The 18064-nt window shown below is 41.5% G+C and overlaps 1 protein-coding gene across 1 annotated transcript in view; it reads left to right on the forward strand.

Moving 5' to 3' along the window:
* The first annotated feature begins 2783 nt into the window (after nucleotides 1-2783).
* The window catches only part of PGGT1B (protein geranylgeranyltransferase type I subunit beta), a 62918-nt gene continuing 47637 nt past the window's right edge, over nucleotides 2784-18064 (forward strand). Inside the window, exons 1-2 of the mRNA XM_025923676.2 lie at nucleotides 2784-2946; nucleotides 11828-11946. Coding sequence (XP_025779461.1) covers nucleotides 2807-2946; nucleotides 11828-11946 — 259 coding nt within the window. The 5' untranslated portion in view covers nucleotides 2784-2806. The remainder of the gene's footprint in view (nucleotides 2947-11827; nucleotides 11947-18064) is intronic.

The following is an 18064-nucleotide window of genomic DNA, read 5'->3' on the forward strand; positions in this document are numbered from 1 at the left end:
ATGTATGGTTTTTGAACATGTTGCTTTTTGTTGCACACAAAGGCAGCTCTCCATTTCCTGCATCTAAGGGAAGCATACCAGGTCCTGTGATTCTTATGGCTTTTTGTCTGTTTTTTGGTTTGTTTCTTAATAAAAATATGGGATTTTCTTTGACAAAACCAGTGCTTCTGAGTCTAAAATAAGTGATGGATTTATTATATGGTTCCTTTATATAAAGGATGTAGAATAAACAATATCTCAGTTACAGGCTCATAGAAGGGCAAAATAAACATTTCTTATACTGGTTTAAAAAAGATAGGAATAAGAAATTTAGAAAAAACCCTAAAGGGAAAATATTAATAAAGCACCCATAATTCTACCACTCCAGGGTAACTTTTTCCAAAAATATACCTGCATATCTTAAAGTAGCTACAAAGAGGGGCACCTGGGTGGTTCAGTCAGTTAAGTGTCCGACTCTTGATTTGGGCTCAGGTCGTGATCTCACACTTTCTGAGCTTGAGCCCCGCATCAGGGTCTGCACTGGCAGCATGGAGCCTGCTTGGGATTCTCTCTCTCCCTCTCTCTCTGCCTTTCTGCTGTGTGCACTCTTTCTCTCTCCTCAAAATAAACTCTAAAGTAAAATAACTAGAGTACATTTTATTTACTATACTAAATTACTTAACATTATGTTACACATACTTTTCTGTTTCTATATATTTCCAACATTATTATTTAATGGCTGAACAATGTTCCATTATATAGATGTTGTATCATTCCTATACTTTGAAAACTTGAGCTAATTATACTTCTTACCTAATCATGTAAAGTGGCATTTTACATGGGGGTTAGATTCTGTCATGCATGTGTCAGCAACTTGTGTGGTCAAAATCACCCCTCAAAAGCCCTTTCCGTACCTAGTAGGCATATGATATTATTCTCAGTGAGTCCGCCCTCTCTGAATTGGATGAGATTGCTGGTTCTTGAGCTGAGAATCAAATGAAATATTTGGGTTCCCATTAAGGGCCCGGTTGAGTAGGATCATCTTTCAGAGCATTTATAGACTGCATTGTTTGTTCTAGTTAAATGTGTGTGATATGACTCCATTTTGAACATCTTCAGACATGTTTGTAAGTGTGAGAAAAAGATCTCAACTGTAATCACCAAATGAAAACTCCTCTCTGCTGGGCATACCTGGAAACCAAGCAACGTGGCCTATTTGTAAGGAGGCACCCAGAACAGCCCTCTGCCCATACCCAGCCCTTTGTTAATGCAGTTTGTCAGTGAATAAGTAATTACTAGGGCCTAAAATTAGGTGCTTTGGGTTATTGAGTAAGTAGAAGACAATTCCTGCCCACGCAGTACTTATTTTAAGTAGTAGATTTTCTAAGAAAGTGAACAATCAAAATTATATTCAAACTTCTCTTGCTTAGTTGACTGTAAAGAACCTGGGTTCAGGCCTGTCCTTTGGGTGGATTTTTTTTCCCCCAAAGACTGCCTCATGAACTTTTTTTTTTTATTATTTTTTTTTAATATTTATTTTTGAGACAGAGAGAGAGAGCATGAATGGGGGAGGGTCAGAGAGAAGGAGACACAGAATCTGAAGCAGGCTCCAGGCTCTGAGCTGTCAGCACAGAGCCTGAGACGGGGCTGGAACTCGCTGGAACTCACAGACCGCGAGACGCGGGTCTAGAATTCACAGAGCATGAGATCATGACCTGAGCCGAAGTCGGAAGCTCAACCGACTAAGCCACCCAGGCGCCCCTTGCCTCATGAACTTTTAAAGGGAATAATATATGATAGAAGCAAATTAAGATCCTCTTTAAAAAAAAAAAAAAATAGCATCTTATTTCATTTTGTAACATACGGGTAGTTGAACATTTTGTGCTATGGCAAATGGACGAAACATTGCTACTAGATGACACACTGACTCAAGCATGAAGAGTAAAATCTTTTTAAGACTTGCAAAAGAGAGGCATCTGGATGGCTCAGTCCGTTAAGCCTCAGACTTTGGTTCAAGTCATGATCTCACCGTTTGTGAGTTTGAGCCCTGCTTGGGGGCTCAGTGCTGACAGCTCAGAGCCTGGAGCCTGCTTCAGATTCTGTGTCTCCCTCTCTCTCTGCCCCTCCCTTCCTTGTGCTCTCCCTTTCTTTCTCAAAAATAAACATTTAAAAAAAAAAAAAGACTTGAAGCACACACTTAGGAATATGTATCTTCTGTGTATATTGCATTTGTGTGTGTGTGTGTGTGTGTGTGTGTGTGTGTGTGTGTGTGTGTATTTTAAAGTGATTCCTGGTATTCTAGAGAGGACTAGGAACGTCTCTGAACCTTTGAAGCGTCTATGTTTAAAACACATTTATCTCCACAGATGGATTTGAAGGTTTAGTTTACCTACGCATTCAGCTTAAAACTGACCTTCCAAAAAGGTGTGTTGGCAAATTTATTCTGATCCATCCGTTTTCATATATACCACCCTTTAGGGCCGTGATTTTCTCAAAGCAAACTAGGAGCTTTGGATCTTGCACTTCCTCCCAATTATCGAGGATACAAGTTCTGGAAGGATTTGTGGGCTGAATTTTACAAGGCTTAAGAGGGGTCCCCAATCCTGTAGGGCTCGGAAGAGAAAAGGTCGAGTCTAGAGAGAAATCAGGGATTAAAGTGCTGCGAAAGACCGTCAACAGCGAGGAAGTTCAACCACAGACCGAGTCAGCTCCCCGCCCCCGGCGCTCGCCCCATCCCCACGCTCCAGCCGCGAGTCGCCCCTCGGGTTTCCTTCACGGCGCTCGCCAACTGCTTCCGGGTCGCGGCGGACGTCGCTTCCGCAGCAGCATGGCGGCCACGGAGGACGAGCGTCCGGCGGGGAGCGGTGAGGGAGAGCGGCTGGATTTCCTGCGAGACCGGCACGTGCGGTTCTTCCAGCGCTGCCTCCAGGTCTTGCCTGAGCGTTATTCTTCGCTCGAGACCAGCAGGTGATTGGTGGCCGTGGTCATCGGCGTGGGGACGGAGCCCGGCCGCAGCGGAAAGGCGCCGCGGAGCCTGCGCCGCCGCCCACCCGGCACTGCCCGGTGCCTCTCCTCTCGGGCGGGTGTGCCGTGGCTCTCCTCCCGCGAGCTACGGCGGGGGGACTGGGGGAGCTGTAAGGCCAGGCCTTGTGGGATCTCCATTTTCCGCCTTTTTTCACTTCCCAACCATTTTTCCGGTCAACTCTGAGCTTCCTTTTTTACTTCCTCTCGTAGGCTGTGAATCGCTTGGCCTCATTACTTCCGAGTGTAAAAGGGAAAAGACAAACCATTTTGTCTCCGTATTTTAGATAGCCTGTCCTGTGCTCCCCTTTCCTGCAAAACGTTATTAACTCTGCACTGAACATCTGTATGGTGTTTGAGGTGTAGGAGCGGCGCAAAGCCTGTAAAGGTTTGAGGAGAAATGAACTTTCCAGGAATTGTAAATAGAAAGATAGGAGAAGGTTGGCGGAAGAGGTGCAGGTTCCGTAAAGCAGGCTGTGAAAAGTGTATCTGCTGTAGCCTTGTGAGTTGGAGTTGGCTGAGGAGTGTGATTTGGCTGCGGCTAAGAAGCTGTGAATTAGTCATTCAGAGTAAAAGTCTGGGGACGAGGAGAAGGAGGCGGTTTTGCTCTGCACTGCTGGGTTTTGAAGCGAGCCTCCAAAGCTGCCTGGGACGGGCTAAGACGAGAGCAGATTGGTTCTGCTCTCATCTCTCCATATGTTCTGAATTCTGATTCCCTGGTGTATTTTGAACTCTGCATGACTGGGTCAGTTTTGGAAGGTTTACAGATTCCTTCTGCCTACGTGGTCTACAAATTTATTATGATAGGTACTGGAGTACAGCTGAGCAAGACATACAGTTTCGTATAAGAGGCACTGAGTAAGTATCTGTTGAGTTGTGCGAGATGAGCCCTGAAGGACGAACACATTCTTGCTAAAGAAAGAGTGAAGCCTTACGTATATTCCTTTATTCATACATAGGTGTTGATTGGCTAGCAGAGCACATCCCTGGACCTAAATTAAGGTTTTCAGAACGGACTCCATTGACTGAATGATATGGGATGAAACAAATGATATTAATAAATCACATTTTAGGGGGATTAATTTGACGTGAAATTGGGGGTCGCCTGCCTGGCTCAGTCCGTTAAGTGTCCGCTTTCGGTTCAGGTCATAATCTCATGATTCATGGGTTCAAACACCACGTTGGGCTCTACGCTGACAGTCGAGAGCCTGGAGCCTGCTTCTGATTCTGTGTCTCCTCTCTCTGCCCCTCCCCCAGTACCGCTCTGTCTCTCAAAAATAAACAAACATTTAAAAAGTAAAAAAAAAAAAAAAAATATGTGAATTTGAAGCATTTGGATAAAAAAACCTCTATTGTGACTGTTAAAGTTGTAGCTATCATTTTAGGTCTGTGGTTGCATTTTCTTTAATTTTTTTTTTTCAACGTTTATTTATTTTTGGGACAGAGAGAGACAGAGCATGAACGGGGGAGGGGCAGAGAGAGAGGGAGACACAGAATCGGAAACAGGCTCCAGGCTCTGAGCCATCAGCCCAGAGCCTGACGCGGGGCTCCAACTCACGGACCGCGAGATCGTGACCTGGCTGAAGTCGGACGCTTAACCGACTGTGCCACCCAGGCGCCCCTGTGGTTGCATTTTCTAAATGCCAGTGTTTGCTCTATTTAAAATTCCACCATGGACAAAACCATATATATATACTAGTGCATGTTGGTAAACTGTGTAATGGTGCTCATAGAATAAGTAAAGCTGCAAAAACTGATTAAACTGATTTAACAACTTTAATACAATCTTAAAATCTATGCCAGGCATCATATATTAGATAATCATGTATAACGTCCTGGCGCATTAGTTAATATATCTAATGTTTATCATTTGAGTAGAGTATCATTTCTTGTTTTGTTACAGCACACTTAGTAGCCACATTGAAGATCATCTGTACGTAGAAGTTTTTGTATTAATTTTTTAACAGTTTTTCAGTTTTTCTCTTTGCTGATTCACACTCCTGGTTTAGCATTAAGTTCTTCTGTGGTAGGTGTGTGTGATTCATGATTGACTTGAAGATGCTTGTGAAGGGTCTCTGACCTCTTAAGCAAAGGTGACTGGTCACAAAATTTCTACTGATACCAGAGTTTTCAGGTAAAACAATGTGTTGGCTAGGTCACAGTTCTTACTCAGTATTGCTATTGTACAATTATTGAGTGCCTGCTGTGTGTCTGGGTACAGGCATACAGTCCGAAACCAGTGCTTGTGGTGGTCCTGTGTTCCTTCTTACTGATAGGTATGAAACGGGACTCTTTGGAAGGCTCCGAACAGGCTAGACATTTAGACACTTATTTTCTGACCCACCATTTTGGCAAAATTCCTTCATTTCCCTGTTTCTTTTAGTCTTAGAAATAGGACTACGTTTTAATTTTTCTAATAGCTGTGCCTTTATGAAAATAAAGTACTTGTAGTTTTACCTGTGGCTTTTTTTCATACGAATTTCTGAAAGGTGGTAGTTATTAGTTAACTCAGCTGAATATTTAACCTTGGATGGTGAGCTTTGTGCATTAACAGGTTTCTTTTTTGTAAGTGGTTTAGAAAGTTGTTTGGTTGGGAGTTGCTGTTGCCAATTGTATTTGGCTAACGGAAGTTAGGGTAGGGTAGGTTTGTTTTGTTTTGTTTTTTTTAATCAAAGGACTAAATACTGACCATTTTTTGTGTATGTTGTTTTTATGGACCCAGCTGCTCTCCAGGAAGGGTTTAGTCATTTGGTTTTTATTTTAGGAGACCCCACAATCAACCTAGTCTTTCCGTTCACGGGTCCTTCCATATTCCCCTACGTAGCCTGTGATGTAGCTGACTACCATGTAGCAACCACTCTGCCTTCTCCTTCCCTCCCTTATCTGAAATAAATCACAGTCCAGCAGCCTATCTCTCAGTGTGATGACCGTGGCAGAAGGCTCTGCATTAGTGACATCATAAAATGCTTATAGGGGCGCCTGGGTGGCTCAGTCGGTTAAGCGTCCGACTATGGCTCAGGTCATGATCTCACAGTCTGTGGGTTCGAGCCCCGCATCGGGCTCTGTGCTGACAGCTCAGAGCCTGGAGCCTGCTTCCGATTCTGTGTCTCCCTCCCTCTCTGCCCCTCCCTGCTCATGCTCTGTCTCTGTCGCAAAAATAAATAAAAACATTATAAAAAAAAATTTTTTTTTAATAAAAATAAAAAAAAATAAAATAAAATGCTTATAAAAATACACATACCTGGGCCCCTCCCCAGTTCTGCATGGAACTCTGTGTGGGCCCGAGAGTGTGCATTACGACAAGCATCCCTGCACGCTAAAGTTGGAGACTGTTCACTTGATAGGAGAAACAGATCTACAAACGGATTCTTGTAACAGTGCCTCCCAACCCTTTTGTGCATATAGATCACCTGGGGATCTTGTTAAAATGCAGATTCTGATTGCGGAGGTGTGGGAAGGGTCTAAGTTACTGTGTTCTGACAAGATCCCAGATGATGCTGATCTTGCTGATCGCCTCACCACACTTGAGTTTGGTTGCCAGTGATTGTGGTATTTGCAGGGTGTTACGGAAGCCCCTTAGCCCAACCTGAAGAGACACACATCTCAGAGATGGCTTCTTGGAAGAAGTAACCCTGGAGCTAAATAAATATTCAGTTTGGGGGAAGTCTGGGATCCGTTATAGGCAAGTGGACAAAAAAGGCGGATAAGTGAGTGTTGAGCGGAGAAACTTCAATCATTTGTCTAATAGTGTAAGGCAGGTGTGGTAGGAATTTAGCCTGGGGGATAGACAGGGGCCAGATCACAGAGGGCTTTGTGTGCCAGGTCAGGAAAGCTGAATTTGATGTCACATAAGTGATGTGAAGTCGCAAGCAGTGCATCTTCCTGATTAGATAATGCGTTTTAGAGTGGTTGTTGAATTTGAAATTGGTTGTTGTAGTCAGTGGGACAAGATCACAGCCAGAAAGACCAGTTAGCTGTCGCAGTAGTCCGGAGGCCAGATGCTGGGGCAGTGGAAGGAGGGATAGCAAGGAGGAGTGGAGGAAAAAGGAGTTCCAGGATTCTGGGACTGGAACTGCCATCTGGTCTCGGGAGCATGAGGCCAAAGGAGCAGGTTTAGAGAGGAAGAAGATGATTTCTGTGACAGCACTTTTCCTATAGGTACTGAGTTGTTTCCCCTCATAATTTAACCTGGTTCAGGTTAGGAGGCTTGTTTTATTTGTTTTTGTCATGAAATCCAGCATGTAGTAGATGTTTAGTAAACATTTCTTCTTGAAAAATTATTTTGCATGTAAAATAATTCCAGAGATGAGCGGTTATACTTAAAAATATTTACCAGTCGGGCCAGCTATTTAAGAATATTACAGATCAAGAGTAAGGCTTAAAATTGTGGCATTTCTGCAGTGTTGCAGTAGGTCATTCCAGAGTATTTATTGGGACCTCTGTGTGCTGTGTATTTAACTTTATGATTAATTTTCACGTGTTCTCTAAGGCTCTCATTTCCACTGTTAGCAATTTTATCAAGCAACTGTGTTCCTATTTCTAAATATAGCTGCTTGTTTATAATTTTAGAACTCTTTGCAGTATGATTTAGTTATAGCCCCACCTGAGATCTAGGCAGGAATGCAGTCACTTGTTAAAGACACTTGGAGATGCCAGGAAAGAGACTGTATTAGAAAGGGGGCAGAGTAGGTGATCCAAAGTTTAGGAATCTAGTCAGTGCCCATGAACCAATGTTTCCAGTATATTCCCAAATGGTCACCTAATCTGCTCCAGCCTAACAGTACACTCCTCATTCTCATTTAGTGGCACAAGAAAATCGTACTACTGTGGTTGTTTTTTTTTTCCCCCACACTCAGATTGTTTTTATTTATTTTTTCCTGTTTAATCCATGGGGCGTTTTTTGGGCTGTTTTTTTAAGACCTGAAAATTTTGTTGTTAAGCCTGAAAAATTTGGCATCTTTTGGAGATCTCATTCAGTTGATGCCTCCCATTTGTGAATCAATCCCCTGGTGCAGCAGCTTGATTTAGAGGGGACAAATGTTACTTCTTCATCCATGCAAGATACCCTTTGCACAAGTATTGTTCAGAGGGAACAAAGGGCAGGAAGGTGCAGCTGGCCTACTTTGCTTTTTCAGCATATAGTTTCAGAGTTCAATTCTAGGGAAAGAAGAAAGAACACAAATGCTGTCCCAAGTAACAACGTTCTAATACCTACACTGGCCTGATTTTAGGCACATGTCTTGGCATGATTCCCCCCCGCCCCAGCCACGTGCCCAAGGTAGGTTGCCCAACAGTCCATACATACCCCAAGTAGGACTCACTGGGGCACCTTAAGACGCCCCCCCCCCCTTAGTTCTCTCAGAGGCCCACATCCCCAAATCGTTTTTTATTATGGCTGCTTATTCTCTCCGTCTCACAGTTGTAGGACTGCTTGAGAACTCAGGTGTGGTCAGAAAGGACTATCTTCCTAGCCTGTCTCAGAGGGAGGCCAGACATTGCTCCCAGTGGACTTCTTGGTTCTGCCAGCCGCTGCTGGGTGCCTCTCTTTATCAACATAAGCTTTTCACTGTGGCTGTGTTAATCCTATAAACCTTAGTCTCAACTGCTGGGAGTTGCAAATACTGGACTCTCTGAAGTAAAGTAGTTTACCAGCAGCTGACTAATTTTCAGTGTTCGCATCCATCTTCAGAAGCAAGTAAAATGAAAAGCAGATCAGATAACACAGGAACAGTGTGACTTTGGAGCAGGGTTACTTAACCTCAGCACTGTTGACATTTTGTTGAATGGCACTGTCCTGCGCGTCGTAGAAGGGATGTTTAGCGGCATTCCTGGCGTTTACCAGCTAGATGCCAGTGGTACCCTCCTCCCATGACAACCCAAAATATCTTTACAGTGTCCCCTGGGGGCATTATTGCCCCAGTGGGGATTACTGCTCTAGAGCTGGGCTCCTGATCCTGGCTGCATATTACACTCACCTGGGAAGTTCCCCACACCTGTGCCCCTGGCCCCCAAATTCAAGTTACCCAGACCCCACTTTCCACCCGGAATTTCGGTTTCATTGTCGTGGAATAAGGCCTAGACCTCTCTGTGTTATATCAGTGTTTTAGTTTTTTGTTTTGTTTTTAAGTTTATTTATCTTGAGGGAGATAGTGTGAATAGGGGAGGGGCAGATAGAGAATATCCTAAGCAGGCTCCACACTGCCAGCGCAGAGCCCTATGCAGGGTCAAACCCACAAAGCCATGGATCATGACCTGAGCTGAAACCTAGAGCCAGATGCTTAACTGAGCCACCCAGGTGCCCCTAGTTTTGTTTTTTAAGCTGATTTGAATGTGCAGGCAGGTTTGAGAAACACCCCTGAAGAGAATACCACCGTGTGACTCAGTGTCCCTAAATAGTTTAATTGGTTATCTAGCAGTGAAATCTGAAGCAAATTACTTGACTTCTTTGGACTTCATGATCTTGAGCTAAAAAATTTAAGAGAGTACTTAACTTAGAAAAGAATACCAGTTTATTTTTATAGACTTTTAGTTTTTTTCTTCTTTTATTTTTTTTTTTAAGCAACCTTCATGCCTAGTGTGGAGCCCATCTTGGGACTTGAACTCATGACCCTGAGATCAAGACCTGAGTCAAGATCAAGAATTGGACGCTTAACCGATTGAGCCACGCAGGCGCCCCTAGATGTTTTCTTATTACATACTTTTCATTAACAGGAATATTTTTGATTTATCCAGCCTTAGTAGGCTGTGTTATCAACAATCTCATGTTGTCCCCCATTTCCACCTCTGTCCTCCTTTTTTTTTTCTATAATACCTTAATAAACTAGATTATTAGATAATTTCATTGTATCTGACTGATCATTTACACCAACACTGAAAACCCCTGGGAGAGTGCTCCAGGTTGGTTAGATGAAATATTACAGGTCTTTCATTTGTTAGTTAATTCAATAAGTGAGTACATATCCTGCACAAGGCAGACCTTATCTCATGAGACATAATTATCATGAACAGTGATTCTCAAACTTGGCTGCTGTTAGCTTGAGGTCTTTCCCATATCTAAAGTATCATTTTGTTTTGGGGAAGGGCAGGGCTCTCTGTGGGGAGGAAGGTTGCCAACCAGGGACCTGGAGATAAGGCCTATAGTATAACAGTGTGATTAGATTCTGAGGTCACTAACTCATGTCAAATCAGGGAAAATACCAGTAATGATAGCCTCCTTGGGTGAGTGCTTGCGTGTGGGCAGGTAGTGAATACCTGTGTGAGGTGTGATGAGGATTTATAGATAAGCAGACTTAGAAAAGGCAGAAAAGATCCTGCCCAGGTTATGAATGGCTGTAAATCAGCCAACATATGATTTGAACCTAGCTCATTTGACAGCAGAATCTGAACTCTGAACTGTAGGCTCCCACATAAAGGGGTTCCACCGTCCTTAATTTAATCCTGATCTTGCTCAGATAAATCACCTGCGTAATTCTGGTGGCTCTCGGTGGTTTGTTAGAATTAAATTGAGATACAGCATATGAGAAATTTTCTAGCTCCCTGTCTAATACACAGTAATAGTCTCTCAATAATGTAACTTTCCCAAAATCTTTGTTCTTAAGTGTAAAAATATCTTATCAGTTTTAGGTTTTGCCCTTAAGCTTTGGTTGGAATTACTCTTTGGTGTGTTTCCTCCTGTTATCTAATGTATGCTAGCCTTTTTCAACCAGGGGTCAGAGAGAGAATTACATGGTTAAAAAAAAATTTAAAGAAAGAGTGACTGTTTTCTCATTTTTCTTAAGTTGGTAATATTTTTTTAGATGCATGAGAAAGAAGTTAATTTATTGTACACAATGAGGGCATTAGGACTTATTTCTCTTGGAATCTTTTTTGAAAAGGTTGCAGAATGTGTCAAGTGGCTTTGCTGTAAGATTTTGGACCAGATGATTTAAAGTATTAATTGTTTAGTATTAGTCATAGGAACTGTTAGAATATAGAAATGTGATAACCATGTTCAGGGGTGCCTGGCTGGCTCAGTCAATATAGAGCATGCAACTCTTGATCCCAGGGCTGTGAGTTCAAGCCCCATGTGGGGTGTAGAGATTACTTAAATTAAAAAAAAAGATAACCATGTTCAGAAAACACTATAGAATGTATCTCAGCCTGAAAAGAATTATATATAACAAACTCTTTATGTAAAAAGTAATCACTTAAGTTCTAGTTTTAAATGAAAACACAGAGTTTACATTTCTCATTTAGTATGCAATCTTGGAAGGGAATGTGTTGCCTTACAGTTTTTCATTCCATTGAAGAATCCTCTCTGGGAAAATGAAGTTGAAATGCATATGTATTTTTTAAAGTGTTCCTTATTTCCCAAAATTCAGTTTAAGTTTTGTCCAGTTACATTATTTGTCAACAAATTTGAATACAGATGGGTTTATTCTAACCTTCCTTAAGAATTAAGCACCCACTATAAGTGTAGCTGTTCTTGGCAAGTAAGTGGAAATTGGTATTCTCTATGTTTTCCAGCCTTTGGGACTTACTTGTACTAATTGGGTGCAGGGAATTCCTTTTTTAACCTACATTAGCCTTCAGGTTGCTGATGAGTTTCAAATGTGTATGACTGGTTTTTTTACCCCCAAACGCTCCTTTTTACAAATGAAACAAAGATTTGATTGATATTTTTAAATTATAAGAATAAATATGACTTTTTGGCTTTTGCAGAATGAGAGTACTGTTTGAATTAATTTTAAAATTAGAAAGACTTTATTTTTCTGAACAAGAAAAACTTCAGTGTTTAGACAGTTATGATGTAATTTTACGTTTGTTTCTTTGTTTTTTTTTCTTTTAGGTTGACAATTGCATTTTTTGCTCTCTCCGGGCTGGATATGTTGGACTCCTTAGATGTGGTGAACAAAGATGATATAATAGAGTGGATTTACTCCCTGCAGGTCCTTCCCACAGAAGACAGTGAGTGAGTTTTTAGCATTTTATTTTTAGTATGACTAGCTAGTTGTACTCGGCATAACATGTGTTGGACTAGCAAATCGCAGTATTTATTCGTAAACTCTTACCACGTTTTGTTCAGCCATGTTTTTGCTTGCAATGCTGCCCTCCTATTCTGTTCCAGCACAGAACTTGAGAGGTCTAGTCATGGGGGCACCTGGCTGGCAGTAGGTGGATCGTGCGACTCTGGATCCTTGGGTCATGAGTTTGAGCCCCATGGTGGGGGTAGAGATTACTTAAAAAAATGAAATAAAAAGTAGCCTGATCATTAATCTCTCGAGAGAACAGTTGGCGGTTGTCTGGGATTAGAGATTGGCAGTTATAGCCGCATATTGTGTTCTGCGCCTCCACGTTGATGACTGCCTGTGGATTCTTTGTATGTGGTGTTTATGTTTGGTTAGTTTGGTAGCGTTTGCTCTATTTTTCATTCCCAGCCATTTCTTTTTTTCTTCTTAGTGAACTCTCTTCCGTCACAAAGTTTCATTTCAGTCTTCCTGTGGTTTTCCCTCTTAACGTTCCATGTTTCATGAGCCTTTCCTTAACGGTTTCTTAGACCTCTTACTAGCACTCCAGTCCTTTTTATGATGCTTCTTAAGCTTGATCAATTCTGGCCAGTTACATTAATTTTCAAAATTTATATATTACCCGATCAACTAAATGCACACAAGTTTTATATACCCTATTGTTTACTCTGTTCATACCTAACATTGATATAAGTTATAAATGGTAGAGATTTGAACCTTGAAAAGAGAAGCAGATAAGCTCCCAGGAAATGACACAGTTTTTTTTTTTTTTTTTAGCACGGTCATCACTCAGTTGGCTCTTAAGAGTCAACATTTATAAATTAACCATGTGTTTCATTGGTTGGAGTAAATGTGTACGAAGGTCCCAACCTAGATAAACTCTAAGGAAATAATAAACTGAAAGTTTGTTTAGAAAGAGGTTTGCTCTGTTAGCAGATGCTCTTAGGCATAGTTTATGTCTTTCTACTTTATTGTTCTTGAATTTTGTAGTGCTTGTGTTTATACAATTACTAAAATCTGTGCCTGTTTACAGATTGTTGTTTAAAAATGATTAAGCGTTTTGAACTAGGTTTGTCTTATGGAAACACCCAATCACTTTTCACCAGCTGCGAAGCAGCATATATGCTATACTGGTCAGTGGTTACACATTCAAGCATGTTGGTGAATTGAGTAGGATTTATTGAATGTCCTGCTGAGCCTGTGGACAGAGGCTGTGATAAATTACAGGATGTGCTGCTCACCCTCTAGGAGCTTGGGGACTGATGTGAGGTCACGGTGCTAGACACCTGAAAAATTGAAGTAATTTGTTTTGGTTTTTTTACTAGTTTGAGTCTGGGATTTTTTAAAAAAACCTTTAAAGTTAAGTATTAGGGACGTCTGGGTGGCTCAGTTCAGCATCTGACTCGATTTCGGCTTGGGTCATGATCTCCTGGTTTGTGGGATTGAGCTCCATTTCAGACTCCACACTGACAGCACGGAGCCTGCTTGGGATTCTCTCTCACCTCTCTCTCTCTCTACCTCACCCCTGCTCATGTTCAGTCTTTCTCAAAGTAAATAAACTTAAAAAAATTGTTTTAATAAAAATAAATAAGTATTAGATGTAGTATTATTATAGATTCTGATGTTTTATTGTTTACTGAAAATACCTGTCCTGATTAAATTTTATGCTGTAGTTTCTTAAGGGGATGTATCTCACATAGTGCACATGTGAAATTGTACAGAGTGAGTCACAGAAAAGCTGTTCTGTACATTTTTGCTGAACATTTTATATTATTTTTATAAAACATTTACTGATATTCATTTTCCTGAAATAGCCATTGCTTCTATACTATAGAAAAGTATGGATCTTAAGATTTTAGTGAGAGAACTCTTTTGTACAGGTTTTAGTCACCAGAACGTTTATTCACCTTGTCTTCTACTTTCTGTCTTGTCTTCATATTTCTCCCCACTCTTGAGCACTCTTTGCTGGCTCCGTGATGGTCTTCTCTTAAAATACGTGTACTGTCTTCTACCATTTTGTTGTAAGTTTTTTTACAACAGCCTAATACCCATTAATACCCATATTCTTTTCTTTTTTTAATGCACTTTATAGAGTGGTTAAAATAACTGGTTAATTCGTCTCCCAGTGGAAGAGCAGTGGCCATAGAATAATTGACTGCTGCTTTTATGTTCTTTTTTTTTTTTTTTTTAAACATTTGTTTATTTTGAGAAAGATCATGAGCCAAGGAGGGGTAGAGAAGGGAGGCAGACACAGAATCCGAAGCAGGCTCGGCACAGAGCCCGACATGGGGCTTGAATTCACAAACTGCAAGATCATGAACTCAGCCGAAGTCGGACACTTAACCGACTGAGCCACCCAGGTGCCCCACTTTTACACTCTTAAACGTGGACTTTACATGTATCATTTTGTTATCCCTTGGGTATGTGACTGAGCAAGTCAGTGTACTCTTTTTTTGTGTGCAGTTAGTTTAATTAAAACCTGCATTCTTTCTAAAGTCTGCTCTGTTGTGAGGGATTTGCTATTATCTGAACTCTCATATCATTCGTAATAATTGCATTTGCTGCAGATTCACTAGAATGGCTAACGTGGAAGAGGCGGTGAATAGCAGTTGTCGGGAAAGTGCAGCGCACCTGGAGCTCCCACACAGTGCTGGAGGGGTTGTGCCCATCCTTTGGAAACTGTTGGGTGGTTCTTAATAGCGCTGCACATCTGTGTGGTCCCTGACACAGGGCTTGTGTTCCCTAGTACACAGCCCACAGAAGTGAAAACGTGTTCACCACAGGATGCACATGAGAATGTTCATAGCAGTGTTTCACAAGAGTCCAGATGTAGGCACCACAGAAACTACCCATCACTGGTATAATCGATAAGTGGTGTATTAAAATATTCACACAATGGAATACCTTATGGTAACGGAAAAGAACAGTCTCTAACTATATGCAAAACTTTTGATGAATGTCACAGACAGGTTTTTTTGGGGGAAAAAAAGTACCTAGTGTCTTATTCTCTTTACACAAAGTACAAAATTAGACAAAACCAGTCTGACCTTTTGGGGAGTGAAGGAAGGAAGTGCGAAAGGAAAGTAGGAGCGAAGTAGGAGGGGCTTCTAGGGTGCCATCGCGGACTTATGAGTGCTGGTTATGTGGATGACTTTACTTGCCACAGTTGATTGAGTTGTTTGATTATGATAGTGCACTTATGTTTATTTTAGTTTGGTAAATGTTTAAAAATTTTTTTTTGAATCCTGATTGGTACTCACCATCTGAGACCCATCAGAATTCTTATTTCCCTTCGTATTGTCAACTACACGGATTTCATTGGTTTGCTAATTTTTTTTTTCATTTGTAGTTGCTCAACCACTGCTTAAAAGGTTTTTGCTTGTGTCCAAATTGTAAACTTCTGGAGGGCAGAGAATGTGTCTGTCTTACATTTCTTCTCTTTCAGTGCCTAAGGCATTGTTGTGCATCAGGAGTTGTTGGACTATTAATGAAATCACCCATACCTCCTCCAACTTTGCTGTTCCTCTTCTCCGTATTTTCACGTTGGGTCTACAGCATTGTGATATTGTGATTTATGAGACGTGTATGTTTTGTCTTCATCCACAGCCCCCCTCTCACGCTTCCAAAACCCTTAGCATTTCTTAAGCCTTTGGAGGGGGATAAAGTTGTCTTTTGTTATGTTAATGAGGTTCTGGGAAGCACCTAAGGATGGGGGCTGCTGGCCTCTAAGCAGTGATTAGAGGGTTGGCACTTTTAGTCCCACCCCTGACCTCCAGGGAGGTTGAAGCAATTGCCAGCTTCAATTTAATAGTTCTTGTCCAAAAAACGTAGCCTACATAAAAACTCAAAAGGACGGGGTTCAGAGAGCTTCCTGGTTGTTGAACACGTGGAGATGCTGGGAGGGTGGCGCTCCTAGAGAGGGCAGAGGCAGGGAAACTCTGCGGCCCATCCCCATACCTTGCCCTCTGCACCTCATCCATTTGGCTGTTTGTGAGTTACATCCTTTTACTGTTAATAACGTGTTTCGTTTGAGTTCTGTGAGCTGGCACAATAATTGTACCTAAGGAGAGGGGCTCGTGGGAACCTCCAGTGCATAGCCAGTGGGTCAGAAGCACAGCCAACTGGGCTGACGGTGTCCGAAGTTGGGGGTGGGTTCGGGGCGGTTTGCAGTCCAGTAGGACTGAGCCCTCAGCCTGTGGAATCTGATGCTGTGTCTGAGTAGTGTCAGAGTTGATTATATTGAGCTATATTCAGTTGCGTTGAATGAATGGCTGGCGTTCTGAGAATTGCTTGTTGGAAATTGCGTCTTAGAACACCTAATTTAAGCCTCCTCTGGCTCCTCAAATATTTTCTCATTCATAAGGCATTTATTTGCAGACAGAGTAGAATGTGCTGTCCGTTACTCATCTGTCTGTATTTGTCCTGCTTAAAAATCTAAAAATGTTAAAAGCCCAGGACCGTAAAAGAATAACTTGGTAAATTTGATTAAATAAATACTTTTAAATGTTATGCAGTAAAAGATGAGGTTGAATAAGTGACAGGCTTGGAAATTGTGGCAACATATATTATAAAATATTAATATCCAGGCTGTGAAGAATTCTTAAAAGATTGAGAAGAAAATGACACATCAGCGCGTAGAAAATGACAAAATTTAAGAATAGGAGGTTCTCAAAAGAAGACAGTAAATACAGGATTAACCTTACTAGAAAAGTCAGGGAGATGCAGTAGAAACAGTATTGCATTATTTTTTTTATCTAACACATAGATTTAGCCCGAAGTTTTAAAAGTTGGCAAGAATCAGGGGAAAGAGCACTTTAGTATCATTTTGGTGGAAATGAAAATCATTGTAACCTTTTGAGAGGTATTTTAGCAGTATAATTTTTTATACAACTGACATATTCTCGTGTGTGTGGTCCTGGGTTGATTAATGGCCCCAAAAGTTATGTCCGATCAGAACCTCAGAATATGACCTTAGTTGGAATAGGGGCCTTCACAGGTGTAATTAAGATAAAGATCTCCAGATTGGTGAGTGGTGTCCTTATAGGAGAAGGGAAGAGGGAGATTGAAGACGCAGGGAGAAGGTGGCGCCAGGGCGGAGGCGGAGATTAGAGTGCTGGTTAGTACGCGGGACTGCTGGGATTGCCCAGAGCTGCCAGAAGCTAAGAGAGAAGCCAGAATGGACTTTCCCTCAGAGCCTCCAGAAGGAACCAGCCCTACCAACACCTTGATTTTGGACTTCTGGGTTCCAGAGCTGTGAGAGAATACTTTTTGTTCTTGAAAGCCTCTAGATTGGTGGCAATTTGTTGTTACTAACCTCAGAAAACTAATATGTGTGCGCAGAAACCTCTGTGGAATATTTTTCGGCATTGTTCATCTCACTGACAAATTAGAAGGGGAATCAGTGTTAACAAAAGTGAATCAGTTAAGGGGTGCCTGGGTGGCTTAGTTGGGTAAGTGTTCGACTTTGGCTCAGGTCACTGATGGTGGCAGTTCAGGAGTTCAGGAGCTTGAGCCCTGTGTCGGGCTCTGTGCTGACAGCTCAGACCCTGAAGCCTGCTTAGCATTCTGTTGTCTCCCTTTCTCTCTGCCCTTCCCCCACTCATGCTCGATCTTCAAACTAAATACAAAAACATTAAAAAAAAAAAAGTGGAACAGTTAAAACAACTATGGTCTACCAAGAATAGTACACAGTAGCCAAGTGATTGAGGTAGATCTAGGTATATACATACTGATTTGAAAATGTTCTTCTGTGGTTAAATTATATATGCCAACATGTACTCAGATGTTTTAATAAAAGTCTTTGATTAAAAATGTATAGGAAGAACTCTGTAAGGGTATATAGAAAATCTTTGTAGAGGGGGAGGTAGATGGAAACAGACGTGGGAGGATGGCAGGATTAGGTAGTACTTTCATTTTATTCTATATATCTGCACTGTTTAAGTGTTTATCATGTTTCTATATTTAAAAATTCAAGTTAGGAAAAGCTTTAACCTCTTCAAAACACAACAAAAATAAAAAACTAAACTTAAGGTTGTATGGTTATGTACGGATATTGATAT

The sequence above is a fragment of the Puma concolor genome, chromosome A1, assembly GCF_028749965.1.
Source record: "Puma concolor isolate L17-30 chromosome A1, mPumCon1.1.hap2, whole genome shotgun sequence".
NCBI classification, from domain to species: Eukaryota; Metazoa; Chordata; class Mammalia; order Carnivora; family Felidae; genus Puma; species Puma concolor.